The 27,715-nt window shown below is 56.6% G+C and overlaps 1 protein-coding gene across 1 annotated transcript in view; it reads left to right on the top strand.

Moving 5' to 3' along the window:
- The first annotated feature begins 533 nt into the window (after positions 1-533).
- PLEKHG4 (pleckstrin homology and RhoGEF domain containing G4) overlaps positions 534-27,715 on the top strand; it is a 108,930-nt gene continuing 81,748 nt past the window's right edge. The window contains exons 1-3 of the mRNA XM_054389666.1: positions 534-557; positions 18,103-18,300; positions 23,269-24,190. Coding sequence (XP_054245641.1) covers positions 555-557; positions 18,103-18,300; positions 23,269-24,190 — 1,123 coding nt within the window. The 5' untranslated portion in view covers positions 534-554. The remainder of the gene's footprint in view (positions 558-18,102; positions 18,301-23,268; positions 24,191-27,715) is intronic.

The raw sequence follows: 27,715 nt of genomic DNA, 5'->3' as shown, positions 1-27,715 counted from the left end.
CAGGGCGTGGAGAAACTTCTCTGGACTTAAAAAAGCTCAGTCGAGAGGAGGCAAAGCGGGGAGGGGAGGGAGGAAGGAGAGGAGAGGGGGGGGAAAGATTTTGTTGGAAAACCTCTTTGGGAAGCTGGAAACCTTCTCGGGATGCCTGCCGTGGGTTTGTTCTCCTTTAGCAGCGCTTCAGCTCTCCTCAGGCCGAGGCAGTGTCGGCGCTGAAGGCTGCGGCGGGGCCGTGCCGAGCGCCTCGGGCTCGGCTCTGCGGCTGTCAGGTGCCGGCGGGGGCCGGGGGAAAGGCAGCGTCCTGCTATGCCCCCCGTGGAAGTTGGCTGTCAGAGAAACCTTGGAGGTCCCCTGCTCAGCCCCGGGTAGTGTCATGAGTTAGATTAGTTGGAAGCTGCGCTGGGGGCGGTGAGGCTTGGATTACAGACCGGGGCTCCAAAGTGCTGCGCGGGGAGAGCAGAGCAGAGGAGCCGCCCGCCCGGCCTGGCTGCACGCATGGAGGAGAAGGAGAAAAAGCGCTGCCCCTGGAAGTGAGGCCGGATAAGGAGTCCGGGAACATGGTAAGGAGACCTCTGCCGGGGCTTCTGGCGCTGGGGCGCGGGCTGGGCTGTGTGGATGGAGTTGCTCCCACTGCCTGCCTCTGTTCGGGTGGCAACGCTGCGCCCCTGGGTGCCAGCCCTGAGCGGCGACTGCAGGGACGCGGGGCTCCGGTTGGCACCGTGGGTGCAGCCCCGCGCTGAGGAGCTGGGATGGGGCAGGTCAGGCAGGGCCCGGTCCGTTGGGCTGCCTGGATGCTGAGCTCTTCTCCTGCCCTCGCTCTTTGCCGGCCTGGCGCTGGGGCTGTGGGCACTGTCCCCTCACAGGAGCCTGGGGAAGGCGACAGCGTCGGCTTTTCCCTTCCTTTTTTTTTTCAGGGTGGGCATCCAGGAGTTTGGAGAAAGCCCTGGAGCCCTGCAGGGATACTTCCCTCTCTGTGTTGAGCTCTGCACCTGGGAGCCCATGTTTGGGGAGGGAAGAGACTGGAGCAGAGACCCCATCTCACTGGGAGTGGCTGCAGTGCAGTGCCTTGCCCAGCCACACTGGCACTGCCCTGTAAACAGAGGTGGCAGAGTCTGGAGGGCATCACTAGCCCTGTGGTGAGAGCCCAGTGGGCACCAGTCTTGGCTTCTGATGGTTTGTGCCTGGGCTCAGGCTGGGATCTGTGTGCCCAGCAGCCCTAAATCTCCTGGATGTGTCCTGCTGTGTCCTGGGCTGCTTCTCCAGAGCATAAGGAACAAAGTCCAGGATAGGACAAGCAGCTTGTGTGGCTGCTGTGCCTTGGCAGGGACTTGGTAGTGCTTAAAGGTTCAGCTTCTGGGCTTGGAGAAGTTTGGCTTTGGTGAGGGATGAGTTGCTCAACTTCTGGCTTCTGCAGCCTGAGCCAGGCTCCTGGACCTGTGTCTCTTCTCCCTGCCACCTTCCATCTCCTCTGCCATGGAGCCCATGGCTCTCTGTACCCTCACATGGCTACGTCAGAGCCATGCTGTGCTCTGCTCTCCCATCCTGCTGTGGAGGCCTGCAGGCCTCTCACTTCCACTTCTCCACCCCAGGCAGGAGACCTCTTTCCCTCACTCTGTGTCTGGTGTGTTCCTGGCAGGTTTTGGTCCATGCTGGTTATGGTGGGAAGCTCAAAGCAGAGAGCACTGTGTGGGGCTGTGCAGGCTGGGGGCCATCCCTTCCAGGTCCATGGATTGCATTTTGCCACCTGTGAAGCTCTGCTGCAGGAGACCTGAGGCAGAGACTTGCTGCTGCTGCTCCTTTGCTCCTGCAAGCTGGAGCTGAATTGCTGATTCCCAAACGCTTCATCTTCAGCACCTTGTGCTAGTGTGTGATGTAAAAGCTGTCTGAAGCAGGGGCCTTTGTGTGGAGCAGTGCCATGGCCAGTGCAGGTGCCAGGGTGGCTTGTGGGTGTTCAGGGACCAGGCTGCTGAGGGCAGATGTGCCCTTTGGGTGCTGAGTTGGGAATTGGAAGCTGCAAGGAGAGGGAAGCTGCAGGAGCAGCCAAGCTGCTACAGACCCAGCAGTAGGTTCTGGCCACATCATGGACATCTGCAGTCTGTGGCAGGTGTCCTCAGCACTGTGGGGAACACTTTGGGAGGTGTGATCTGTGAGCAGCCCAGTTGTGACTGTAGCTCCAGGACGCTGTGTTGTTTGAGTTTGGTTTTTGGTGTCCCTGCAGGCAAGAGATTTGGACCTAAGTGGATGGAGGTCAGTGTGAGGCTTCCCTGTGGCCTCTGGAAGCCTGCAGGCCTCTTGTAGACTTGGCTTCTGCTGGAGGTCTGGCATGGGGAGAGTGCTGCCTGCCCTGTTCTGCATGAGGCAGGTGGTTCCTCTTCAGGCTGTGGTGGGGATGTGGTGGTGTGGGTGTGGGTGCAGCTGGGAGATGTCTAAACCACCAAGTGTGTTAGATGCCTTAGGGCAAAGTTCTGACTTCCATCAGAACTGACTTCTGCAGCTCTGCACACCCCACGGTGGGAGCAAGGCAGGAGCTCGCCTGGGCTGTGTCTACCCAACTTCCCATGCTGTGGCCCTCCTGGCTGGGAATCTGGTAGGGATTTCTCCTCCATGGGAGTGGGCTTCACCTTGCCTGGTGCCTGCTGCTGGATGGGGCTCAGGGGATAGTCAGGATGGCCAGGCCACACTGTGCCCAGCTTGAGGAACAGCTTCCACCCCAGCAGATGCTCTTGGGTGGGTTGGGTGGAGGCCAAGCAAGGAGCAGGCTCACTGCATGGTGCAGGAGTCTGATTGCCAGCCTCTTGTTCCCACATCCTGAGGGACAGCTTCCTCTCTAGGAAGTCACTCAAGCTGAGGTAGCTGAGCAGGGATCCCAGGGCTGCTCTTTCACCCTCTTTAGGGTGATTGCTTCTGACCTTCAGTGGTAGCTGCAGGTGAATTCAGTGAGTGCACCCCATAGACTTCCCTGGGCTTCTCCTCTCCTGGTGCCTTGTGTCACAAGATGTGTGACATCTTGTGTCTAGCACAAGATGTGCCAATGCTGGTGTCTTCCTGCAGAGTTTAGGTGGCACCTCAGTGCTGGTAGGGTGAGGTTCAGCAAGGGGAGAAAAAAAAAATGCAGCCTTACTTTTATCTTCTGCTTGGGTCTTCTCCCGGGGTGGGAAGGAAATGAGTCTGGGAATCACAAAGAGCTTTAAGCATTGGGGATCTTCTGTCTTTATTTCTGTGCCAAAGCCATGAGCAAGATGTTGGAACAGTGACAAAGCCCAGAGATGTAATCCTGAGCACATGGAAGTGGTTTGAGAGCATCTTCTCTAGGGGACAAGGATGAGAGCTGGTGCATACTGCCCAGCTGCTGGCCAGAAGCTCTGGCCAGGTGAGCATGCTGCCCACAGGGGCTAAATGCAGGGAGAGGCCAGCTCCATCCATGCACCTCCATCCAGCAATCCCTAAATGTGTCCTAGGACCAGGTGGGAATTCAGGACAGTCACATCTGGAATATTATGTCCAGTCCTGGGCCTCTCATCCAAGAAGGACCTCAGGGAACTGCTTGAAAGAGTCCAGCACAGAGCCCCAGAGCTGCTGCAGGCAGTGGAACATCTCCTGTGAGGCCAGGCTGAGGGTGCTGGGGCTTGGAGCTGGGAGCATGAGGGCTGCCTTCATGGCTGGGGATAAAGATGTGCAGGGCTGGAGCCAGGCTCTGCTCAGGGCTGGCCAAGGACAGCACAAGGGGCACTGGGGGCAAGCTGGAGCAGAGGAGGTGCCAGGGGAACAGGAGGCAAAACTTTGTGAGGGTGCTGGAGGCTTGGAGCAGGCTGCCCAGAGAGGTTGTGGAGTCTCCTGCTCTGGAGACTTTCCAAACCCACCTGGATGTGTTCTGTGTGACCTCCTCTAGGTAGTTGGGCTGGATGATCTCCAGAGGCCCCTTCCAACCCCTGTCACTCTTTGGATGTTCATGGTCAGATGCTGCAGCTGTCCCTGGAGGGCTGTGTGCTGACTGGAGCTGCTCATTTCTTAGTGTGGGGAGACTCTGGCACAGGTTGCCTGGGGAGGCTGTGGCTGCTCCCTCCCTGGAGGTGTTGAAGGCCAGGCTGGATGAGGCCCTGAGCAAGCTGTGCTGGTGGGAGGTGTCCCTGCCCATTGCTGGGTGCTCTGATATTGAGTGTGCTCAGGAGGGTTAAGTTTGAAGCTTCTACACCTTGACTGTTTTAACAGAGACTCTTCAGCACTTTGGTACTAAAGTGGGGTTACAGCTTGGGGTTGTTCAGCCTGGAGAGGAGAAGGCTGCAGGGACATCTTCTGGTGGCCTTGCAGTGCTGGAAGAGGCTCTAAGAAAGCTGGAGACAGAGTTTGGAGCAGGGCCACTTGTGCCAGGCCAAGGGGTGATGGTTGGAACTGAAAGAGGGAGATTGAGAGTGGAGAGAAGGGAGAAATGTTTGACCCTGAGTGTGGGGAGAGCCTGGCCCAGGCTGCCCAGAGAGGTGGGAGCTGCCCCCTGGCTGGAACCATTGCAGGTGAGGTTGTTTGTGGCTGTGAGCAACCTGCACTAGCTGCACATGTCCCTGCTGAGGGCAGGGGGTTGGACTGGATGACTTTCAAAAGGCACTTCCAGCCCAAACCATTCCATGATCCTACAGGGGCTGCAGCTCCTGTGTCTGTGAGTGCCAGGCACACCCAGCAGTGGTGCTGAGGCTCAGGCTCTGCTCACAGCTGTGGGGTGGTTCTGTTTTGCAGAGGGTTAGGTGTGAGTTGAAGCCAGAGAGCCCAGGCTGCAGGGGCTGAGCAGCCTTGCCTGTGCTCAGGCACTCAGCAGCAGGCTCCCTGGCTGCTCTGCTCAAGGGACCAGCAGCAAGACACACACAGTCCTGGAAAGGGTTGGGTTGGAAGGGACCTTGAAGATCAGGGAAGATCAGTTCCAGTGTCTCCCCACCCTCACTGCCAACAATTTCTTCCTCCTCTCCACTCTCACTCTCCCCTCTCCCAGCTCCAAGCCATTGTCCCTCATCCTGGCACAGCCAGCCCTTGGCCCAAGTCCCTCCCCAGCTCTCCTGGAGCCCCTTCAGGTCCTGGAAGGCTGCTCTGAGGTCTCCCTGGAGCCTTCTGCAGGCTGCACAGCCCCAGCTCTCCCAGTGGGTCCCCACAGGGGAGGTTATGAGTGTGGGACACCTTGCTGTGGCTGGCTGGTGGTGAGAAGAGCTGCAGGAGCTCAGCTGGTCTGAGCTAGGTGGCCACCTTGAGCTTTGCAGCCTGCCTTGGGTGTGGTTGCATTGGCAGGGGATGGAGTTGCCAAGCTTCCTGAGCAGGTTCCATCAGGAGGATTCCTTCCCTGAGGCTGCTTCTTGAACCTCCTTGGTTCCCAAGGAAATCCTCGAGCTGAGGAGCTTCCACCAGTGGTTCAAGGCTGTGGATTGTTTGCTGTCTGTTGTCATCTTTCTGAATACATTTACCTTTGGAACAAGGTCCTTCTCATGGGCTTGGGAGGCTGGTATGCAGCCCCATTAATGGATCAAGGGGAAAAATGCCTCTGGATGTGTTCTCCTTTGTGTCTGGGCTTACCACCACCCACGGGTTGGCATCCATCCCTTCCCTGCACAAAGATGTCTTTTAGCAATGGCTGGTGGAGTCCCCACCCTCCTTTGATATGTATGGAAATAATGGGACACGTGAGGCTCTTTGCTGGGGGAAGAGGAAAAGGAGCTCTGAAGGCAGCAGCTTTGGAAGCCCAGGATTGCTCCTTCCCAGTTTAGCCAAAGCCATGCCCTGGCTTCATGCCTGAGGTGCCCGGCTCTCCAGGACCCACGTGTTAGAGCTGCCTCTGAAGGCAGGGCAGCAGCAGCAGGAGTGTGACCAGCAGGAGGGAGGTGATTGTCTCCCTCTGCTCTGCTCTGGAGAGACCACACCTGCAGCACTGCCTCCAGTTCTGCTGCCCCCAGCACAAGAAGGACCTGGAGCTGCTGGAGAGGGGCCAGAGGAGGCCAGGAAGATGATCAGAGGGTTTTAGAACTTCCCCTGTGGGGACAGGCTGGTGGGGGAGTTGGGGCTGTTGAGCCTGGAGAAGAGAAGGCTCCAGGGAGACCTTAGAGCAGGCTCCCAGCACCTGAAGAGGCTCCAGGAGACCTGGGGAAAGACTTTGGACAAGGGCTGGGAGTGCCAGGATGAGGGACAATGGCTTGGAGCTGGGAGAGGGGAGAGTGAGAGTGGAGATGAGGAAGAAATTGTTGTCAGTGAGGGTGGGGAGCCACTGGCACAGGTTGCCCAGGGAGGCTGTGGCTGCCCCCTGCCTGGAGGTGTTCCAGGCCAGGCTGGATGAGGCCCTGAGCACCCTGTGCTGGTGGGAGGTGTCCCTGCCCATGGCAGGGGAGTTGGCACTGGCTGAGCTTTCAGGTCCCTTCCAACCCAACCCATTCTGTCAGTGAATGAATATGAAATGTTTTCATCCAACTCAAAGTTCCAGGCTTGGCTGCTTGGGGCCAGGGGAGCTACAGGCTCAGCTGTGTGGCTGCTGCTCAGGAGCTGGAGCTGAGCTGTGTGGCTGCTCCTCAGGGAGCTCCTTGTCTGGGAGCACACTTGGGTCTCCCTGACCAGGCTGCCCAGGGCAGTGGTGGATTCTCCATCCCTGGAGGCCTTTCAAAGCCATAGAGATGTGGTGCTGAGGGCCACGGTTTGGTGGTGACCTGGCAGTGCTGGGTTAAGGGTTGCGGTGGATGATCTGAAAGGTCCTTTCCAACCAGAATGAGTCTGTGGTGAGAGGAGCTGTGGCTGGGCTGTTACGGGCAACTGGGACCACAGAGTGATACCAGCTCCCAGCTGAGTCTAGGAGCTCTCCAACTGGAACAGGATCTTTTTTCAGTGCTGTCTACCCTCACTTAGGGAGGTTGCCTTGGGAGTGAACTCACCAGTCCCCATGGGAGTCTGTCCAGCAGGTCCTGCCCCTTGCAGAGGAAGGAGTGGGCTCTGAAGGTGGTCCAGTCCCAGCCTCAAGCTCTGGAGCTGGCCTGTCAGTAACAATCTTAAGTGCCCATCCTGTGCAGATCACTTCTGGCCCCTGTCAGCTGTCCTTTTGCAGGATTATCATCATCTGCTGCCCATCTGTTGGAAGATGCCCCCAGATGGGTGTCTGAACACAAGGTGTTGACTGTGGCCTCTTGCCTCTGACCCAAGTGTGCTAAAATGAGCTGAGCTGTTCGGCCATGAGCTAACCCAGGCTGCTTTCTAACTGGCATAAAGATATTGTTATCTGCCTGGAGCACCATGGTACTGGGGAGGTGTTGGGGCAAATGGTCAAGGGGACAAGGTCCTACTGCTCTGGTTGGTTTGTCAGATGGGTGCCAAGGCCTGAAGTTGAGAGTGGAGCAAATACTGTAGCTAGTAAAGAGCTCAAGCAGTTCTCTTGGGTAGCAGAGAGAAAGGATTTGGGGCATTTCCTAGCAAAGCCCTGTAAAGACAGGGAGTCTGCTGTCATGGCCCAGGATGGGGAGACCTTAGAGCAGCCTTCCAGCACTTGAAGGGGGCTGGGGAGGGACTTTGGACAAGGGCTGGCAGTGCCAGGATGAGGGACAATGGCTTGGAGCTGGGAGAGGGGAGAGTGAGAGTGGAGAGGAGGAAGAAATTGTTGTCAGTGAGGGTGGGGAGACACTGGCACAGGTTGCCCAGGGAGGCTGTGGCTGCCCCCTCCCTGGAGGTGTTCCAGGCCAGGCTGGATGAGGCCCTGAGCAAGCTGTGCTGGTGGGAGGTGTCCCTGCCCATGGCAGGGGGTTGGACATGGCTGAGCTTTAAGGTCCCTTCCAACACAAATCATTCTATGAATCTGTGACTTGTGTTGAAGTGTGCTGGGTGATTTTTTGACTCTCTCTGTGCTTCATAGAATGGTTTGGGTTGGCAGGGACCTGGGAGATCGTCTAGGTCCAACCCCCCTGTCGAAGCCTTCTGTAGGAACATGATGTATGGAAGGTGGAGAGCCTTGGCTGGACTGTGGCTTGTGGTGCCAGGATGAGGGACAATGGCTTTGAGCTAGCAGAGGGCAGATTGAGACTGGAGATGAGGCAGAAATTGTTGGCAGTGAGGGTGGGGAGACAGTGGAACAGGTTGCCCTGGGAAGTTGTGGCTGTCCCCTCTCTGGAGGTGTTCAAGGCCAGGCTGGATGAGGCCTTGAGCAGCCTGGGCTGGTGGGAGGTGTAGTGGAAGAGTAAGAGGGTTGAGGCTCTAGTGGAAGAGTGAGAGGGCTGCAGCTCTAGGGAGGTCTCCCAGGGGGCACAGCTCTGTCCCAGAGCATCTTGAGGAGGTGTTTACAGCTAACAGTGGGTGATGGAACCACAGCCACCACGTGCTGAAGCTCTCCCATCGCCAGGCTGTTTGAAATGCACCCAAAGCTTTGAGTGGCTGAGCAGAGCTTGGTTAATTAATTGCATGGTTAGAGCTGTCCCAGTGATGAGTAAAAACCAGCTCTGTGCTGAGACACTTCTTCCAGATTAAGAGGCTTAATCCCTTGATTAAAGCAGAGTAAGCTGCTCTCCAGCTGTAGGCTTGGTGTCTTCTCCTCCCTTCCCAGGCTCTCCTCTCAGCTGGAAGATGGCTGTTTAAGGACAGGCTTTGGGCTGCTCCCTCAGGTGCCCTCTCAGCACCTCTCTCATCTGGCAGATCTGTTGCTGGTAGAAAGTATAACAGGCCCTTGGGAGCAGGAGCTCTGGGTGAGATCTACCTTCTGCTCAGGTCACTGAGAGCTTGGCTGTGAGTAGGACATGGTCCTGCAAGGAGAGGCTTATCTCCATCTCCCACTTCTGTTCTTCTCTGCCTCTAAGACAATATCCTTGGGTTGTGGGTCAGTGTTTCATCCCCAGTTTGGCTTCTTTAAATCTGCTCAGCAGTTGGCAGTAGATTTTCTGATGTGTTCTGCTTCAGAGAACCTGGAGGATGAAAGGGTAGAGAGGAATAAGGTGTTTCTGGCAGGGATGAGTGTTGGGGTAGGCTGAGAGCAGGTTGGCTTCTTGTGTTGCTGTGTCAGACCTGGGTAACATCCAGGTGTTGGGGGCTGGAAGCCCTCAGCTGTGAGGCCAAGCTGAGAAAGTTAGGCTTGTTCAGCCTGGAGAAGGCTCCAGGGAGACCTTCTGGTGGCCTTTCAGTGCTGGAAGGAGCCCCTCAGAAAGCTGGAGCCAGAGTTTGGAGCAGGGCCTGCTGTACCAGGCCAAGGAGTGATGGTTTGAACAGAAATAGGGAGATTGAGAGTGGAGAGAAGGGAGAAATGTTTGAGGGTGGGGAGAGCCTGCCCTGGGTTGCTCAAAGAGGTGGGAGATGTCCCATGGCTGGAACCATTCCAGATGAGGCTTCTGTGAGCAACCTGCTGTAGCTGCAGATGTCCCTGCTGAGTGCAGGAGGGTTGGACTGGCTGAGCTTTAAAGGTCCCTTCCCACCCTAACCAGTCTGGGATTCTGTGACTATCTGCGTGCTAGCTCCAGAGCTGAGGCTTGCAGGAGGTCAAACTTCACCTTGAGAGCAGTCTGGGATGTTCCTCTCGAGTGAAAGGAGACCAACCCTGGGGGGATCCCCCAGCTTTGGGGCTGCCTGTCACTGGCTGAGCACCCCCAGCCCTACAGCCTGCGCGGAAGCAGGACCTCAGAGCTGGAAAGCAAGGCCCATTTTTTTCCCTTTGTTTAATTAAAGGAGAGATCATGAGTTAATCACTTCCAAGCTCTTGTTTTCCTGCAGAGCCTGGAATGATAATCCCAGCCGCTGCCCAGCAGGAGCTGCCTCGGCTGCTGCAGCTGCATCCAGCCAGGGAAGGGCTGGAGAAGAGAGGGAGGCATCTGGAAATGATTCTGGGAGCTCCTTCTGTGGAGCAACCACTCCCTGCAAGGCTGCAGGAGCTGCTTTGGCCCCAGGCTGGAGGCAGCTTGCTTCTGGGGGTGCAGCCCCTGAGGGATGCTGCAAACACTTTCACCAAGGCATAGAGTGCCAGGGTGGAAGGGACCCCAAGGACCATCTGGTCCAAGCTTTCTAGGTGATGGTGGAGTTGAGCTGGCCCAGGACCTTGGCAAGCTGAGCTTTAGAGCTGTCTGATGTAGGGGAATCCACTGCCTCTTGACACACTGGAACTGGTGAGACACTGGCACAGATTGCCCAGAGAGCTCATGGCTGTCTCCTCCCTGGAGGTGTTTCAGGCCAGGCTGGATGAGGCCTTGAGCAAGCTGTGCTGGTGGGAGGTGTCCCTGCCCATGGCAGGGGGTTGGACATGGATGATCTTGAAGGTTCCTTCCAACCCAACCCATTCCATGAATCTATGATTCCAGTGTCTGACTGTGCTCATTGGGAAACATTTTCTTCTGGAGTCCAGTGGGAATCTCCCCAGCAGTAACTTGGGGCTGCTCTCCAGCCAGGAGATCCCAGTCTGAGCTGCACTCCTGGGCTATGTGTTGCCTGCCAGATCCAAGAGCCTGCACTTGTCCCTGTTGAATTTCATAAGGTTCACAGTTTGCATTGGGTTAGAAGGGACCCTCCCAGGGCATCCTGTCCAACCCTCCAACCCCCTGCAGGCAGCAGGGACACCTCCAGCTGGAGCAGGCTGCCCAGGGACACAGCCAGGCTGAGCTTGAATGGCTCCAGGGATGGAGCCTCCAGCACCTCCCTGGGCAACCTGTGCCAGTGTCTGCCCAGCCTCCCTGGGCACAACTTCCTCCTGAGCTCCAACCTAACTCTGCCCTGCTCCACTTCCAAACCATTGCCCCTGGGCCTATCCCCACAGCCCCTTCTGAACAGTCCCTCCCCAGCCTGCCTGCAGCTCCCCTGCAGAGCTTCAGCTGCAGCTCTCAGCTCTCCCTGCAGCCTTCTCTTCTGCAGGCTGAAAGGTTCTTGCCAGCCCACTCCTTCAGCCTGTCCAGGTGGAGGGTGGTTCTCCCTTCAGCCTCCCCACTCATTTTGGTGTCACCTGCAAACTTCCTCAGGGTGCAGATTTCCTCTCAAGAGGAGCTGGCTGCTGTGCTTTTGACCCTGAAAGGCCTAAAGCAAGAGCTCAGAGAGCAGGTAGAGCCCTCCCTGCAGCAAGGGGAATGCCTCCCTCTGTAGCTGCTCCACTTCAGGCTTTGCTATTTGAGCAACACCTTCCAGAGGCAGGCAGGGTGCCGAGGGCAGGCTCCCTCCCTCTGAGCTCCCAGTTAGCAGCAGACAAGGGGGGGGGGAGCTGGCACTTGCTCTGGGAAGATTTTTCTCTCTTGAACTCATTGCTGTTGTGATTAGAACTGCTCAGGAAATGGGGCTGGGAGGGTTCTGCTCCCTGCAGAAACAGAGTGGGAAATCTCACATTGAAGCAGAAAAAAAAAAACAACAAACCTCCAAGGCTCCTTCTTAGCCAAAGACTTTGGGGTTTGGTTTTATTATTTTTATTTATTTTTTTTAATTGAATGGAGAAATGTCTGGGGTTTAAAGGCAAAGCAGCCTGGTTTTCAGCTTTGTGTCAGAAAGTGGAAAGCCCAGAGGGCTGTTTTTACTGGAAATGAGGTTTTTCACGTCAGCTGTGAGCCCAGCAGCCCCAGCCAGGCAGCAGAGCACAGCAGAGCAGAGCACACAGAGCCTGCTGCTGGTGCAGGGAGCAGCTAACCCCTGCTCAGCTCCCAGCTTGCTTCCCCCCCTGGCCCAACGCTGGCTGGGGGCCAGCACCAGGCACTGGGCTGTGATGCTTGGAGCTCTGCCTCTCCCCCCAGTCTCCCCTGTAATTCTGCTTTCCAGTCTGGGCCGTAGGAGAGCTGGGTTCTCTCTTCCCCTCACCTCTGCACTCTGATGGCTTCTGTCCTGCCTTGGCACTGCCTGTCAGGTGGGCAAAGAGGGGAGAAGGTGGGTGCCTGGAGGATGTGGCCAGGCTGTGGGCAGCCAGCAGATAGAGGGGCACGGGTTTGGGAGCTTCTGGCAAAGCCTCCCTGCTGAGCAGGAGCTGAGGTGCTGGGTGGTGACTCAGAGCTGGGTGTGCCGTGGGCACTGCTGGCTTCTCCTGGCAGCCTCTCTGGCTCTGCTCCACTGCCCAGCTCTGCTGCCAAGCCACAGCTAGCACTAGGTTGGACTGGGGCACTCTGGGGTGTGTAGTTTCATTCTTTGGCTGCTGAGATTCACAGTTTGCATCAGGTTGGAAGGGACCCTCCAAAGGCATCCTGCCCAACCCCTGCAGGCAGCAGGGACACCTCCAGCTGGAGCAGGCTGCCCAGGGACACAGCCAGGCTGAGCTTGAATGGCTCCAGGGATGGAGCCTCCAGCACCTCCCTGGGCAACCTGTGCCAGTGTCTGCCCAGCCTCCCTGGGCACAACTTCCTCCTGAGCTCCAACCTAACTCTGCCCTGCTCCACTTCCAAACCATTGCCCCTGGGCCTATCCCCACAGCCCCTCCTGAACAGTCCCTCCCCAGCCTGCCTGCAGCTCCCCTGCAGAGCTTCAACTGCAGCTCTCAGCTCTCCCTGGAGCATTCTCTTCTCCAGCCCCAATTCCTCCAGCTTGTCTTTGTAGGAGAGGTGCTCCAGCTGAGATACTTCAGCTAAATTCCTGCTGCAAGATGAATCCTCAGTGTGCTACAACATAGAATCATGGAATGGGTTGGGTTGGCAGAGACCTTCTAAAAGTCATCTAGTTCAACCTCCTTGCCATGGGACAGGTTGCTCAAAACCCTGTCCAGCCTGGCTTTGAACACTTCCAGGGATGGGGCATCTACAGCCTCTCTGGACAGCCTGTGTCTCACCACCCTCACAGTGAAGAACTTCTTCCTTCTACCTACTCTAAGTCTCTCTCAGCTTGAAGCCATTACCTTTTGTTCTATCACTACCCTCCCTGATGAAGAATCCTCAACTTTCCTGTAGGCCCCCTTGAAGGTCTCACTTCTTTGGGCTAGTCCAGCCAGCTAGGAAGGAAAGCTGTCTACTACAAGCCATGGGTTAGTCCAACACTCTGATCTCACCATATCAGGTCTTTAGGAGTCTTCAGACAGCATCTGGGTTGTCAGCAGGGAAGACTCTGCCTCTTCATGTTCTCCTTGACCAGGATTCACTCTTTTGTAGACCGTGGAGACAGATTGAGAGAGTTGATGCTGTTCAGTCTGGAGAGGAGAAGGCTCCCAGGAGACCTTTTTGTGGCCTTCCAGTACCTGAAGGGGGCTACAAGAAAGCTGGGGAGGACCTTTTAGGGTGTCAGGGAGTGATAGCACTGGGGGCGAATGGAAAAAAAACTAGAAATGGGAGATTCAGATTGGATGTTATGTAGAAATTCTTCCCCAGGAGGGTGGTGAGAGCCTGGCAGAGGTTGCCCAGGGAGGTGGTGGAAGCCTCCTGCCTGGAGGTTTTTGCAGCCAGGCTGGAGGTGGCTGTGAGCAACCTGCTGTGGTGTGAGGTGTCCCTGCCCATGGCAGGGGGGTTGGAGCTGGCTGAGCCTTGAGCTCCCTTCCAGCCCTGACAATTCTCTGATTCTATGATTTTAGGTTGTTCCCATCCCACCTCTCTGCCCAGGGAGCCTATTTTGTCCCCCTGTGCTGCTTTTCCTCTTCCCTTGCTGTGTCCAACCCCTGCTCTGGCAGCCAGCTCCCAGCTGAGGAGCGCTGCAAGCCGGCGTGGCCGGACGTGACCTTAACCTGGGCTTTATTTAGTGCCTTGGTTTCCAGAGGAGTTATTTTAAACGCCTGTTTCTGCCCTGGGAGGTGTGGTGAGAGTGTGGTGGAGTGGTGGCAGCAAGCTGGAGTTCATAGGTCCTGCTGTGCTTTGTGACAAAGAGGCATTTGAGTATGGAGCCATAGCTTGCGTGGGGAGATGCTCCCTGGCTTGGCTGGAAAGGGCTCCTGTTTGTGCTAGGGGCTGGAAAGGAGCAAGGGTCCAGGAGTTTTCCTGGGATAGGGATGTGGCAGTGCTCTTGGGAGCAAGGAAGTCTGAGATTTCCAGTCCCTGGAGGAGGAGGAGGAGGAGGAGGAGGTTGCTTTCTCCAGGAGGATCCTGTGCTGGGCTCTGCCAGCTCCTGGGGGCTGCTTTGGGCTGGCTGAAGTGGAACTGTTCCCAGCTTCACAGATTGCTTTGGGTTGGAAGGGACCCTCCAAGGGCACTTTGTCCAACCTCCCTGAAGGCAGCAGGGACACCTCCAACTAGAGCAGGCTGCCCAGGGACACATCAAATCTGATCTTGAATGTCTCCAGGGATGGGGTCTCAACCACAGAGGTGCCCCTGATAATTTTCATGGCCTCCTCTGGACCTGCTCCTTCGGGTCCATGTCTTCCTGTGATGAGGGCACCAGAGCTGGAATCAGTTCCTCACTGCTGGGCTCTGCTAGGGCTACAGGCTGTGGTTCTTCTGCCTTTACTGGAGGAAGGAGGCTTGGGGTTATTTTAACCATGTAAAGGATTTTTGACTGGGTGCCAAGGTTAATAATTGTCCTGTGAAGGCTGTGCTCAGGCAGCAGGAATGGTGTGAGAACCTCCTGCAGATGTTTTGATGTTGTTTTGTTTGCACTCCTGAACGTCACCAGGTTCATTGGGGGAGGGATGGGAGACCTGAAGTAATTCTGCTCAAGCATGGGAAGAGGTGCAGGGGTAGAAGACAGCACAGAACCCTCCCTGCTGGTTTGGACTGAGATTTTTGGCCCTGTGAAGGGTCAGAGAGAAGTGGTTGTGAAGTGGTGCCAGCAGAGATAGTATCCATGCTCTTGGCTGGGCTTCCTGCAGTGGCTGCTGCTGGGGTGGGAGAGCTCCTGTGTCAAGGCCAGGTTTGTCTGGCAAGGCCACAGACACTTGGTGGGACAGGATGGGGTCACCAGAGCTCACTGCAGCTGTGCTTGGCCTTGCTGTTGCTTCACAAGAGCACAGGAGTGATGTAAATGTTCAGTGTGCTGAGGGACCTGGGGTTGTTCAGCCTGGAGAAAAGGAGGCTGAAGGGAGACCTTCTGGCTCCCTACCTGAAAGGAGGTTGGAGTGAGGTGGAGGTTGGCATCTTCTCCCAAGGGACAAGTGATAGGATAAGAGGAAATGGCCTCAAATTGGATCATTAGGAGATCATTAGGAGAAACTTCTTCACTGAAAGGGTTCTTGACCCCTGGAACAGGACCCCCAGGGAGGTGGTTGAATCCCCATCCCTGGAGGTGTTTCAAAGGTGCAGAGGTGTGGTGCTGAGGGTCATGGTTTAGCACCAGACTTGGTAGTGATGGGTTAATGGTTGGACTTGATGGTCTTCAGAGCCTTTTCCAACCAAAACAATTCTCTGATTAACTCTGTGTCAATGTGTAGCAATATTTGGAACAGGTTGCTCAGGGAGGTTGTGGCTGGCCCGTTCCTGGAGGTGCTCAGGGCCAGGCTGGATGAGGCCTTGAGCAAGCTGGGCTGGTGGGAGGTGTCCCTGCTCATAGCAGGGGGTTGGAGATGGATGATCTTCAAGGACCCTTCTATCAAACCATTCTATCAATTCTATCAAACCATTCTATCATCTTCAAACCATTCTATCAATCTCTGACTATTAGGTGGGTGTCTAATTGTGAGAGGCTTCATGCTGGGCTTGGGACATACTTCCTTGCCCTACAGCCCCTCCATGCCTTTTTTAGCAGCTCCAGAGTGTAAAGGGAACATTTCCTACTGGAATTGTCAGGTACTCATCCCACAGTTCCCATGGGTCTGCTTTCTCCTCTTCTGGTTTCTGAACTCTGCTGTGTTCTCCCCTGGTACCCTGCATGGGGATGGGCTTGACCAGAGCTGTGCAGAGAGCTGCAGGCTGTCAGCCCTTGGCAGTTGTCTCTTGAGCTCAGTGGTCTCTAGAAGATGTTTCTTTGAAGAGCTATTCCTGCAGAGAAGGAACTTCCAGGCTCTTCGTTGCAGTTCATGGAGTGAAAATAGGGAACTGTCTCTGAGTGGAAGGAAGCTTGTTCCAGTCAGCCTTCTCCTCCTGTCTGGGACTGGGGTGTGCCCCTCTACTTGGCACTGCTGAGGCCACACCTCCCCTGAAGCCTTCATGGGGTTGTTGTGCCCCAAGAGCAGGACCCAGCCCTTGGCCTTGTTGAATCTCCTACATCTGGCCTAAGCCCAGCCAGCCAGCCTGGGCAGGTCCCTCTGCAGAGCCTTCCTATCCTTCAAGGCTTGTGTGAGGAGCATCATCTCTGCTCTGGCTGCTGGACAGTTCAGGCTTGCTCTGAACCTTGGTGTCTCAAGGCACTGGAGGTATCTGGAGCAATGCTCCCTTGGAGGGCAAGAAGCAAAACAGTTTCCTTTCTCCTGATGCCTTTACCCTGCTGTTCCCTGGTGAGGGCACAAGCTAGCTGCTGTGGCACTGCTTTGTTTAGTTTTCTCTCCCAGCCTTGCTGTGGCACTGAGCTATGTCTTCAGGCATGTCCATCTGGCCCTTCCTGTTCTGCAGGAGGCTGTAGGGCTACTGGGCCAGCCACTGAAATGCTTTTCTGGTCTTCAGTGAAGGTGGATTTCGATCAGGTGAGGACCTGGCCAGACACCTGAGTAAACTTTCACTTGGGTTTGTAGCAAAACTGCCTCCCACAGCTTGAAGGCTGGCCAGAGGGGTCCATTCTAAAGCAGAGTGATCCTGATCCTCTTTTTGATGGGTTGTTCTGATGATGATGATTGTTTGGTAAGGGCTTCTGATTTACATCTATGCAAACAAAGCAGAGTTTGGCCTCTAGCACTGGAGTTGCTTTTGACCCCCACAGGCAGACTATGGCTGACAAATGAAGGTGGAAATAGGGAAGCCTCTGATCCCAGGGCAGGAAATTTGGCATCCTCTGTATCAATGGCCATGCTCAGGCACCAAAGCCCACACAGGCTGGTTGTGGGGCAGAAAATCCCTGGCTCCCAAAGTCAGAAGCAACCAGCTTTGGCTAATGAGGAACTAGAGTGAGGAGCAGCTTCCTCCACTGCCAACCAGCTCCAGCAGCTAAATCTGTGCAGGGAGTGAGGTGCAGCTTTCCCCACTGCCAACCAGCTCCAGCAGCTAAATCTGTGCAGGGAGTGAGGAGCAGCTTCCTCCACTGCCAACCAGCTCCAGCAGCTAACCCTGTGCAGGGAGTGAGGAGCAGCTTCCTCACTGCCAACCAGCTCCAGCAGCTAAATCTGTGCAGGGGATGAAGAGCAGCTTCCTCCACTGCCAACCAGCTCCAGCAGCTAAATCTGTGCAGGGAGTGAGGAGCAGCTTTCCTCACTGCCAACCAGCTCCAGCAGCTAAATCTGTGCAGGGAGTGAGGAGCAGCTTCCTCCACTGCCAACCAGCTCCAGCAGCTAATCCTGTCCAGGGACAAGAGTTGAGCTGGAGCTTCTCAGCCATGTGGAGCTGCAGTGAGGAGCAGCTTTCCTCACTGCCAACCAGCTCCAGCAGCTAAATCTGTGCAGGAGATGAGGAGAAGCTTTCTCCACTGCCAACCAGCTCCAGCAGCTAATCCTGTCCAGGGACAAGAGTTGAGCTGGAGCTTCTCAGCCATGAGGAGCTGCAGTGAGGAGCAGCTTTCCTCACTGCCAACCAGCTCCAGCAGCTAACCCTGTGCAGGGGGTGAGGAGCAGCTTTCTCCACTGCCAACCAGCTCCAGCAGCTAATCCTGTGCAGGGGCAAGAGTTGAGCTGGAGCTCCTCAGCGTGCTGTAGCACGCTGAGGAGCTCCAGCTCAACTCTTGCCCCTGCAACTCCCCATAGCCCACTGAGGAGCTCAACACTGTCCGCTTTCCCGGCACCAAGTCCTAGGTGGCATCTCCAGCTCCAGGTAGCCCAAACCATGCCAGTCCCCATGGCACTGTGGCTGGCTTGCACGCACTCACGTGCTGTGGTAATGGTTTAACAGCAGCCCCACCCAGCACAGCCCAGGAGCAGGACTTGCTGCGTAAGCAAAAGCTGGAGAATCTCTGTACAAGAGCTCTGCCCTGCTTCGCCGCCGGTGCTCTGCGAGAGGGTTGGTTTGTTTGGTTTGGAGTCTGTTTGGGTTTTGTTTTTTGTTTTGGGGAGGGGGTGGGGTGTGTGTGCTTTTTGGGGGGGCTTCACCTGGAAGCCACCAAGCCCAAGAAGGACTTGGAAAGGACAGCAGCACGCTGCTTTTTGATCTCCCCTCCTTTCTGGCGGGCGCAGGGCTGGTCGGGGCAGCGGCGTGGGCAGCGGCGTTGGCAGCGCCTGACGCCTTCTCTCCTTGGCAGGACTCGGAGTCGCTGGACGGCTGCATTCAGAGCACGTTATCAGCTCTCTACCCTCCGTTTGAGGCCACGGCAGCCACTGTCCTGTGCCAAGTTTTTGATGTGGTGGAGAAGACGTACCGTGGGGATGGACTGCGCTACCTCATCGACTTCCTGATTCCAGCCAAGCACATCCTGCAGTGCATTCAGCAGGATGCCTGCGTGAGTACATGAGGCTCTCCTTAAGGCCCGCCAAAGGTTGGCTCCCAGGGTCGTTGCTTTCTCTTCTCGGCTTGTGCAAATGGCTGGCCAAAAAGTGCTTGCAAGTGCAGGGCTGCCTGAGCTGGGAGGGCAGGCAGGGAGGCAGGCAACTAGGAAACGGTTGGGAAGTTGTTATCGGAGCTTAACGGAGCGGGGCTCGGCTGCGGAGCGAGCGGTGCCTTCGCCTCCTGTAAGCAGGACCACCAAAGGCTTAAGGGGTTCAGAGGAAGAGGTCCTGCCGGAGGATTTGGATATGGCTGCCTCGGGTGGCTCCTGACCCCTGTGGCCGACGTGGGGCTCCTGCTGGTGGCAGGAGGATGCGTGGGGCTGAAGGCTGCCAGTCGGTGTTTTTCCCAGAACTCCGGCTCCCCTTTGATGGTTGCTGGAACACAGCGGCAAGGCTCAGTAGCCTGGAGGAGTCACGTTACACTTACTGCCAGAACCAGCCCGAGATTAACGTCTGCTTTGCTGCTCAGGAGTCGAAACGATGACTCAAATGCCTCCATCACAAACTTGCCTCAGAGTTTGCAAGATGGAAACAAGAGGGAAAAAAAAAAAACAAACCCAAACCAAATCCCAAAACTCAGCCAACCCCAGCAACGTAAATCTAGGGTTGCTTCTTGCCTTTTTCTCTCTGAACCTAGAGGGTGTGTGCAGCCAGGCTTTTGACAGATGTCCTCTTGGGGGAAGACAAGGGACTTCTAGAAGGAAAAATATTAAATAGGAGCTGAAATAGTCTGGTCCTCCTTTGTCTCGAGGAGGTGAAATGCTGGGGGGAAGCATCCATCACAAAGGATGGATCCATGGAACAACCCTTGGGAGCTGGTGACGTTGCTTTGGTGCAGCTTTTGTCCTACCAGGTTGTAGCCAGCTCCCAGCTTGGTGCCAGCTATGTGTTTGTGAGTCCTGGAAGACCCAAGGCTGTTCATGAGGATTCTGGGGAGCTGCTTTCTCTCTCTCTCTCACCCCAAAGGCATGAGTAAGGGATATGCCATTGGTGTTTACCATTGCTGCACTTTGATGGTGCACAGCTTGTTTCTTCTCTTTGAAGACACAAAAGGCTTTTTAGAGTTTGTGTCAGCTGGTGATTACGGCAAGAAGTTTCAGAGCTCTCCCCAAAACCACCTCCTTCACCCAGGCAGGGGAGGGAGAAACTTCCCTGCTCCCCCAGGCCTCGGCAGCTCCAGCAGCACCTGGGCAGATGAGGCGGTAGAGGGCGGGGAGGGAAGGAAAGCAGCCCAGCAAGGCAGCTGAGCAGCCTCTGCCTGCCATGGCTCAGTGGGAGCTGGGCCCACAGTGGTGGTGGCAGGGCACCAACAAGGGCTCTGTCGCCTGCCCGGGTGGCCAAGCAGGGGCCAGAGCCCAGGCACACACCGCAGGCCATGACTGCCCTAGGGCAGAGCCCCTGTGGCACAGGCCTGTGGCAGCAGGGAGGGCCCTGTGCTGCCCGGCAGCCAATGGGGGCACACCTGAGGCTGCGGCAGCCAATAGGAGCGCGAGTCTGCCTTGATGGGCATGGCGGCCTCGGCTGAGCTGAGGGCTGTGGGAGCAGGAGGTGCTGAGGCGGTGGGACCGAGGTGGGAGAGGGACAGGGTGGGGGGCTCTGAGTGGGAGAGGTGTGAGGGTGGTGGGTCTTGGGGGTCCCTGAGGTGAGAGAGGTATGAGGATGGTGGGTGTGGGGGTCCCTGAGGTGAAAGTTGTGTGAAGGTGATGGATCCTGGGGTCTCTGAGGTGAAAGTTGTGTGAGGGTGATGGATCCTGGGGTCTCTGAGGTGAAAGTTGTGTGGGGGTGGTGGGTCCTGGAGGTCCCTGAGGTGAGAGAGGTATGAGGATGGTGGGTCTGGGGGCCCCTGAAGTGAGAGAAGTGTGAGGGTGGTGAGTCCTGGGGGTCCCTGAGGTGGGAGAGGTGTGAGGGTGTTGGGTCCTGGGGTCACTGAGGTGGGAGAGGTGTGAGGGTGGTGGGTCCTGGGGTCCCTGAGGTGAGAGAGGTGTGAGGGTGGTGGGTCCTGGGGTTCCCTGAGGTGGGAGAGGTGTGAGGGTGGTGGGTCCTGGGGGTTCCCTGAGGTGGGAGAGGTGTGAGGGTGTTGGGTCTGGGGTTCCCTGAGGTGAGAGAGGTGTGAGGGTGGTGGGTCCTGGGGTTCCCTGAGGTGGGAGAGGTGTGAGGGTGTTGGGTCCTGGGGTTCCCTGAGGTGGGAGAGGTGTGAGGGTGGTGGGTCCTGGGGTCCCTGAGGTGAGAGAGGTGTGAGGGTGGTGGGTCCTGGGGTCCCTGAGGTGGGAGAGGTATGAGGGTGTTGGGTCCTGGGGTCCCTGAGGTGGGAGAGGTGTGAGGGTGGTGGGTCTTGGGGTCCCTGAGGTGGGAGAGGTGTGAGGGTGGTGGGTCCTGGGGTCCCTGAGGTGGGAGAGGTGTGAGGGTGGTGGGTCCTGGGGTCCCTGAGGTGAGAGAGGTGTGAGGGTGGTGGGTCTGGGGGTCCCTGAGGTGAGATAAGTGTGAGGGTGGTAAGTCCTGGGGTTCCCTGAGGTGAGAGAGGTGTGAGGGTGGTGGGTCCTGGGGTTCCCTGAGGTGAGAGAGGTGTGAGGGTGGTGGGTCTGGGGGTCCCTGAGGTGAGATAGGTGTGAGGGTGGTAGGTCCTGGGGTTCCCTGAGGTGGGAGAGGTGTGAGGGTGGTGGGTCCTGGGGGTTCTGAAGTGAGAGAGGTGTGAGGTTGATGTGCACTGGAGGAGCTCAGGGTGCTGGCATGAGCTTAGGTGACATGGAGGCAAGGGTGCTGGTGGTGGCCCAAGTGTCCCTTTGGAGAGGGTAACCAGCATGGTGGGTGTTACAGTAGTATGTTTCTTCCACTGCTTCCCAGTTATACTTATGTCAACCTCTGTCTTAAACAACTCTTGAGATCCATCAATGATTGTAATTCTGGTACTGGATGTTGTGCCAGCTGTACATGTGGATGTTATCCCCACAATTAGGGGTGCCCTGCCTTCTGCCAGGGGGAGGTAAGGGATAATGGAGATAACAGAATCTATTGGGATGCGTACATCCAGTGGCCTGGCACTTCAAAATTTCAGAAGTACAGGGCCTTGGCTGACACAGGAGCTTGGTGCACCATAATACCATCTTCGAGCTTGTTGGGAACAAGAAGGATGCCCATGAGCCAGCAATGTGCCCCTGGGATGAATTAGAAGAAGTGTGGTTAGTAGGTCGAGGGCAATTCTCCTTCCCCTCTACTCTGCCCTGAGACCGCATTTGGAATATTGTGTCCAGGTCTGGACCTCAGGGAGCTGCTTGAGAGAGTCCAGCACAGCTCCACAGAGCTGCTGCAGGCAGTGGAACATCTCCCTTTGAGGCCAGGCTGAGAGAGCTGGGGCTGAGGAGCCTGAGGGGGTGCCCTCATTGCTGGTGATAAAGCTGTGCAGGGCTGGAGCCAGGCTCTGCTCAGGGATGTCGTGGACAGGACAAGGGGCACTGGGGGCAAGCTGGAGCAGAGGAGGTGCCAGGGGAACAGAAGGGAAAACTTTGTCACTGTGAGGGTGCTTTGTCACTGGGAGGTCTGGAGCAGGCTGCCCAGAGAGGTTGTGGAGTTTCCTTCTCTGGAGACTTTCCAAACCCCACCTGGATGTGTTCCTGTGTGCCCTGCCCTGGGTGACCCTGCTCTGGCAGGGGGATTGGACTGGATGATCTCTGGGAGGTCCCTTCCAACCCCTACCATTCTGTGATTAGAATGGGGATGGAATAAGGTCTGGTGAGGAAAAGAGCCTGGCTGCTCTCCATCCCAGAACGTGGGAGAAGTTGCCATGGAATGCCAGAGCTCTGCTAAAAAGGATTTTTATTGAATCTGTTAAGTCAGGGCTAGCAACAAAGCAGAGAGAACAAGCTGAGTGCACAACAACCCACAGTGAGCAAGGCCTGAATTAACTGAGCCAGTGAAAAGGGGCTCACCCTTCCTCATGTGGTTTGCTCCACCACAGGTAGAGGCTTTTTCAGCTCTTTTTGCTGTCTAATCTCTCCCACAAAGGATTTGCTAGGGAGTCATATGGAAAAATGAATTACTGCATCAAAAGGCTGGAGGTTTGTGTGAGCACTGCAAGGTGGGTGACAAGCTCTGGTGGCAGGGGGTTTGAGCTGCACTGAGTTGGATGCAGGAATCACAGCTTCACAGCTTGCATGAGGATGAGCAGAGGGCTGGAGCACCTCTCCTGTGAGGACAGACTGAAAGAGTTGGAGCTTTTCAGTCTGGAGAGGAGAAGGCTCCCAGGAGACCTTCTTGTGGCCTTCCAGCATCTGAAGGGGGTTCCAAGAAAGCTGGGGAGGGACTTTTGAGGGTGTCAGGGAGTGATAGGGCTGGGGGGGATGGAGCAAGACTAGAAGTGGGGAGATTCAGATTGGATGTTAGGAAGAAATTCTTGCCCAGGAGGGTGGTGAGAGACTGGCAGAGGTTGCCCAGGGAGGTGGTGGAAGCCTCCTGCCTGGAGGTTTTTGCAGCCAGGCTGGAGGTGGCTGTGAGCAACCTGCTGTGGTGTGAGGTGTCCCTGCCCATGGCAGGGGGGTTGGAGCTGGCTGAGCCTTGAGCTCCCTTCCAACCCTGACAGTTCTGTGAGTGTGTGATTGGGTTGGAAGGGACCCTCAAAGGTTGTCTTCTCCACTGACCCTGCAGGAAGCAGGGACATCTCCAGTTAGAGCAGACTGCTTCATAGATTCATAGATGGTTTGGGTTGGAAGAGACCTTGAAGTTCACCTAGTTCCAAAGCCCCCTGCCATGAGCAGGGACACCTCCCACTAGCCCAGGTTGCTCAAGGCCTCATCCAAACTGGCCTTGAACACCTTGCCCAAACAGAGTCATGTTCAAAGCAGTGATTTTTCTTTTTTTTTTCCTTTTAAACCTACAAGCTGGAGCTGAGCTCAGTTCCTGGTGCTGAAGCCACTCTCTTGTCTCCACAGGTGCAGTACTGTGGCTTGCTGTTTCGCCACGAGGGCTGGCCCCTCTGCGTCCACGAGAAGGTCGTAGTCCAGCTGGCTTCCATTGACTGGCGGATCCTCAAGCCTGGTGACTTCTACCTGCAGGTTGTCCCCTACCTGAAGAAGTCTCCACGGATTGTCTTGAAATGCTTGGCCAAAGATGAGCATAACGTGGAGGAAGTGGTGATTCCAGAAGTTTCCTATACCTCCATTTTCACTCTGGAATGGTTGAGCGCTTTCAATGGCGAGCGGATGGGTATAGCACTGGAAAACTGTTTACTGACCACTGATGAGAAGATCTTTCGTGTCCCCTGGGACAGAGTGATTCACCCTGAGTTCATAAATAAGCCCAAAGTCGTTGCAGACAGCATCATCTCCCCACAAGCGACAGAGGAAGGCTCCCATTTGTGCCTCCCCATGGACCATGCTGAGTGCGGCTCACCAGATTTAGGATCTGGGGGGCTGCTGGAGGAAAGTCCAAGTGGAGGCAACCTGACCCTCAGCAGCACAGCCCCGCAGTTCAGCCAAGCTCTTGTCAATGGTGTCTCTCCAAGTTCTGCGCCTCAAGAGGACTTGAAAAGTGACCTTGAAGGGGAGTACGTTGAGCTGACAGAAGTTTTGCTGCCTAGGTTTGGGCCACAAGCAGGCTCCTTAACCCAGTCGCTGGCTTTAAGTTACCTAACCCAGCCACGAGCACGAGTGGATGTGTCTCCAGGCAAGCACAGCTTCCTTGTCACTCAAGACAGCACCAGCTCCAAGAACCTGACTCAGTCAGCACAGATGCAGAAGGAGCACTGTCAGGTGAACGCTCTCAGGCCTTCTTCCCCAGGAGTTCTCCAGAATGCAGTTCTGTTGGAAAGCAGCAAAATGATGGCACGTGGAGAGCCAGCTCAGCTGGTGCCAGGTGCTCCTGGAGACATGAGCAGTAGCTTTGCTGTGGGTAGATCTCCTGCCTGCAGGGCAGAAGGTCCATTTGCAGAGCAGGAGAGCTGCAGTGAACACTCCAGCAACTGGCAGTATGCTCTGTGCAGCTACGGTGATGGCTGTGCTGGAGATGCCATCAGCTGCAAAGCACAAGTACCTGGAGCTCCTGGAAAGGTGGGAGGAGAAAGTGATGGTCCTAGTTCAAGTCTTGGTGATGAAACAGCAGAGCAGAGCTCAGAAGCAATTCTGGAAGACGCTGCTGCTAGAGAGGAGGTGATGCTGGAAGGGTGTGGAGAACCACTGCCCAAGGGGCAAATCGAGGAGACACAGAGGGATGTCTCTCCTGTGTCTGTCCTTGGGCCTTTGGGACCACATTCCACACTGAAGGAAGGTTCTGGTGTTTCTTGCCAGAGTGCCAGTGATAATGTCACACCAGTCCAGGCCTCTGTGCCACTTACCTCTCCTGAGAGCTCAGGTGGAGATGTGGAGGAAAGGTCTCCTTCAAGGAACATGGCGCCTGTGGGAGCAGCCAGTGCTCACTGCAGTGATCAGGAAGCAAATCTTAGTTCTCCCTTAATTCCTCCAGAACAGAACGCAGGTGAAGTAGATGAGGTGGTGTTGGAAAGAAGGGACAGCGCAGAGGAAGAAAAAGAGATTGAACAAATACTGAGTTTAAATGAGAGGCAGGCTGGTCACAGTCACTGTTGTGCCAAAGCACCTGCGTATGGATTTGTGTCAGAAGGTGAAGAGCAAGAGGTCTCTGCCTGCCAGCATAAACCAGCTGAAGAAGCCCTACTGGTCCCAACTGCTCCATCAGTAGAGGGTGATCAGGCAGCAGAGCAACTGAACAGCAGTGGCTCTTTGGGCCCTGATGCACAAGCAGAAGGCTCCAGTCCATCTGGAGATCAGAGTTCTGGAGAGAGGTGTGAGGAACCACAAAGACAGGTGGAAAACCAGAGCTGTAAAAGTGAAGAAAACTCTCTGCTGAGCCCTGTTGCAGTACAGGCATTGCAGGGAGGGGAGGAGAACCAAGGAAGCTTTTCTTACTGGGAAAAGTCAAAGCCTGTAGCCTTAAAAACACTGGAATCCATTGAAGAGGAACTGGAGGTTGGCCAACTGGCCTCAGGACCTGCTGAGAGGCACACGGAGCCCACTGCTCTGCACCCCCACCAAGAGGCAGCTTCTGGGGCTTCAGCTTCTAAAGGTACAGTAGTGGGGTGTAGGTGTTCATCTGTTTGAGAGCCTGGGTCAAAAGCAAAGTCCTCTAGTACCTGCCAAGAACCTCTGCTGGGAGGCTCTGGGGTGGTAGCACAAATCACAGGAGAGTTGAGCCAGTTGCCATCATTTTGGTGGCTTCAAATCAGCTGTGGCCAGGCTGCTGGGCCTGGGGAGCTGGTGTTGGCTGTGGCCAGGCTGCTGAGCCTGGGGAGCTGGGGCTGGCTGTGGCCAGGCTGCTGAGCCTGGGGAGCTGGGGCTGGCTGTGGCCAGGCTGCTGAGCCTGGGGAGCTGGGGCTGGCTGTGGCCAGGCTGCTGAGGCTGGGGAGCTGGGGCTGGCTGTGGCCAGGCTGCTGAGCTGGGGAGCTGGGCTGGCTGTGGCCAGGCTGCTGAGGCTGGGGAGCTGGGGCTGGCTGTGGCCAGGCTGCTGAGGCTGGGGAGCTGGGGCTGGCTGTGGCCAGGCTGCTGAGGCTGGGGAGCTGGGGCTGGCTGTGGCCAGGCTGCTGAGGCTGGGGAGCTGGGGCTGGCTGTGGCCAGGCTGCTGAGGCTGGGGAGCTGGGGCTGGCAGTGGCCAGGCTGCTGAGGCTGGGGAGCTGGGGCTGGCAGTGGCCAGGCTGCTGAGCCTGGGGAGCTGGTGCTGGCTGTGCTGGGGCTGCTGAGGCTGGGGAGCTGGTGCTGGCAGTGGCCAGGCTGCTGAGGCTGGGGAGCTGGTGCTGGCTGTGCTGGGGCTGCTGAGGCTGGGGAGCTGATGCTGGCTGTGCTGGGGCTGCTGAGGCTGGGGAGCTGATGCTGGCTGTGCTGGGGCTGCTGAGGCTGGGGAGCTGATGCTGGCTGTGCTGGGGCTGCTGAGGCTGGGGAGCTGATGCTGGCTGTGCTGGGGCTGCTGAGGCTGGGGAGCTGGTGCTGGCTGTGCTGGGGCTGCTGAGGCTGGGGAGCTGATGCTGGCTGTGCTGGGGCTGCTGAGGCTGGGGAGCTGGTGCTGGCTGTGCTGGGGCTGCTGAGGCTGGGGAGCTGATGCTGGCTGTGCTGGGGCTGCTGAGGCTGGGGAGCTGATGCTGGCTGTGCTGGGGCTGCTGAGGCTGGGGAGCTGATGCTGGCTGTGCTGGGGCTGCTGAGGCTGGGGAGCTGGTGCTGGCTGTGCTGGGGCTGCTGAGGCTGGGGAGCTGATGCTGGCTGTGCTGGGGCTGCTGAGGCTGGGGAGCTGATGCTGGCTGTGCTGGGGCTGCTGAGCCTGGGGAGCTGCAGCTGGCTGTGCAGGTGGCACCGCGGGGCAGGCGTGCAGCGGGGGCGGCTGGAACGTGCCATTCCAGTTTAGCAGCTCCCATTCCCTGAGACCCCTGGCTAGGAAAACTACCTGGATTGGAACATCAGAGCAAGGGCTCCTGAGAGAGTGGGAGGTACAGAGCCACATTGCTAGGGCATGTTTGACCCTGTGGAGGAGCAGATCATGAGCTGGGATCCTTGGGACGGTGCAGTGCTTGCACAGGTCCTAAGTCAGCTAGGTAAGAGCTTGGGTCACTGCTGCAGCACTGCCCTGATGGGCTGCAGGTACAGCTACTGTCTGAAGTGTGCTTGGCAGTGAGGGTGGGGAGACATTGGAACAGGTTGCCCAGGGAGGTTGTGGCTGCCCCCTCCCTGGAGGTGTTCAGGGCCATGCTGGATGAGGCCCTGAGCACCCTGGGCTGGTGGGAGGTGTCCCTGCTCATGGCAGGGGGTTGGAACTGGATGATCTCTGAGATCCCTTCCAACCCAACCCATTCTGTGAATCTATGAGATGGTAACTGGGATGTTCTCACTTCTCTGCAGGACTGGTCTATGATGGACTCCTCTCGGGTTTGTGTGGAGTTTTTCTGAGGAAAGACAATTTAAATGGTTTTGGGGATTTGACTGAAATGTGTGATGCAGGCTGAGGGAGCTGGGGTTGTTCAGCCCGGAGAAGAGAAGGCTTCAGGGATACCTTAGAGCAGCCTGCCAGTACCTGAGGGGGGCTACAAGAAGGCTGCAGAGGGACTGTTTCCAAAGGCCTGCAGTGACAGGACCGGGGGCAATGGTTTGAAATGAGAGCAGAGCAGATTGAGATTGGATGTGAGGAAGTTCTGCACCATGGGGGTGCTGGAACACTGCAACAGGTTGCCCAAGGAGGTGGTTGAGGCCTCATCCCTGGAGATACTCAAGGTGAGTCTTGACAAGGCTCTGGGCAACCTGATCCCTGTGGAGGATCCCTGCTCAGTGCAGGGGGCTTGGACTGCATGACCTTTAGAGGTCACTTCCAATCCAACCCATTCTCTGA

The sequence above is a fragment of the Indicator indicator genome, chromosome 19 (assembly GCF_027791375.1).
Source record: "Indicator indicator isolate 239-I01 chromosome 19, UM_Iind_1.1, whole genome shotgun sequence".
In the NCBI taxonomy this organism is placed as follows: domain Eukaryota; kingdom Metazoa; phylum Chordata; class Aves; order Piciformes; family Indicatoridae; genus Indicator; species Indicator indicator.
This window is presented reverse-complemented; position numbering and strand designations above follow the sequence as displayed.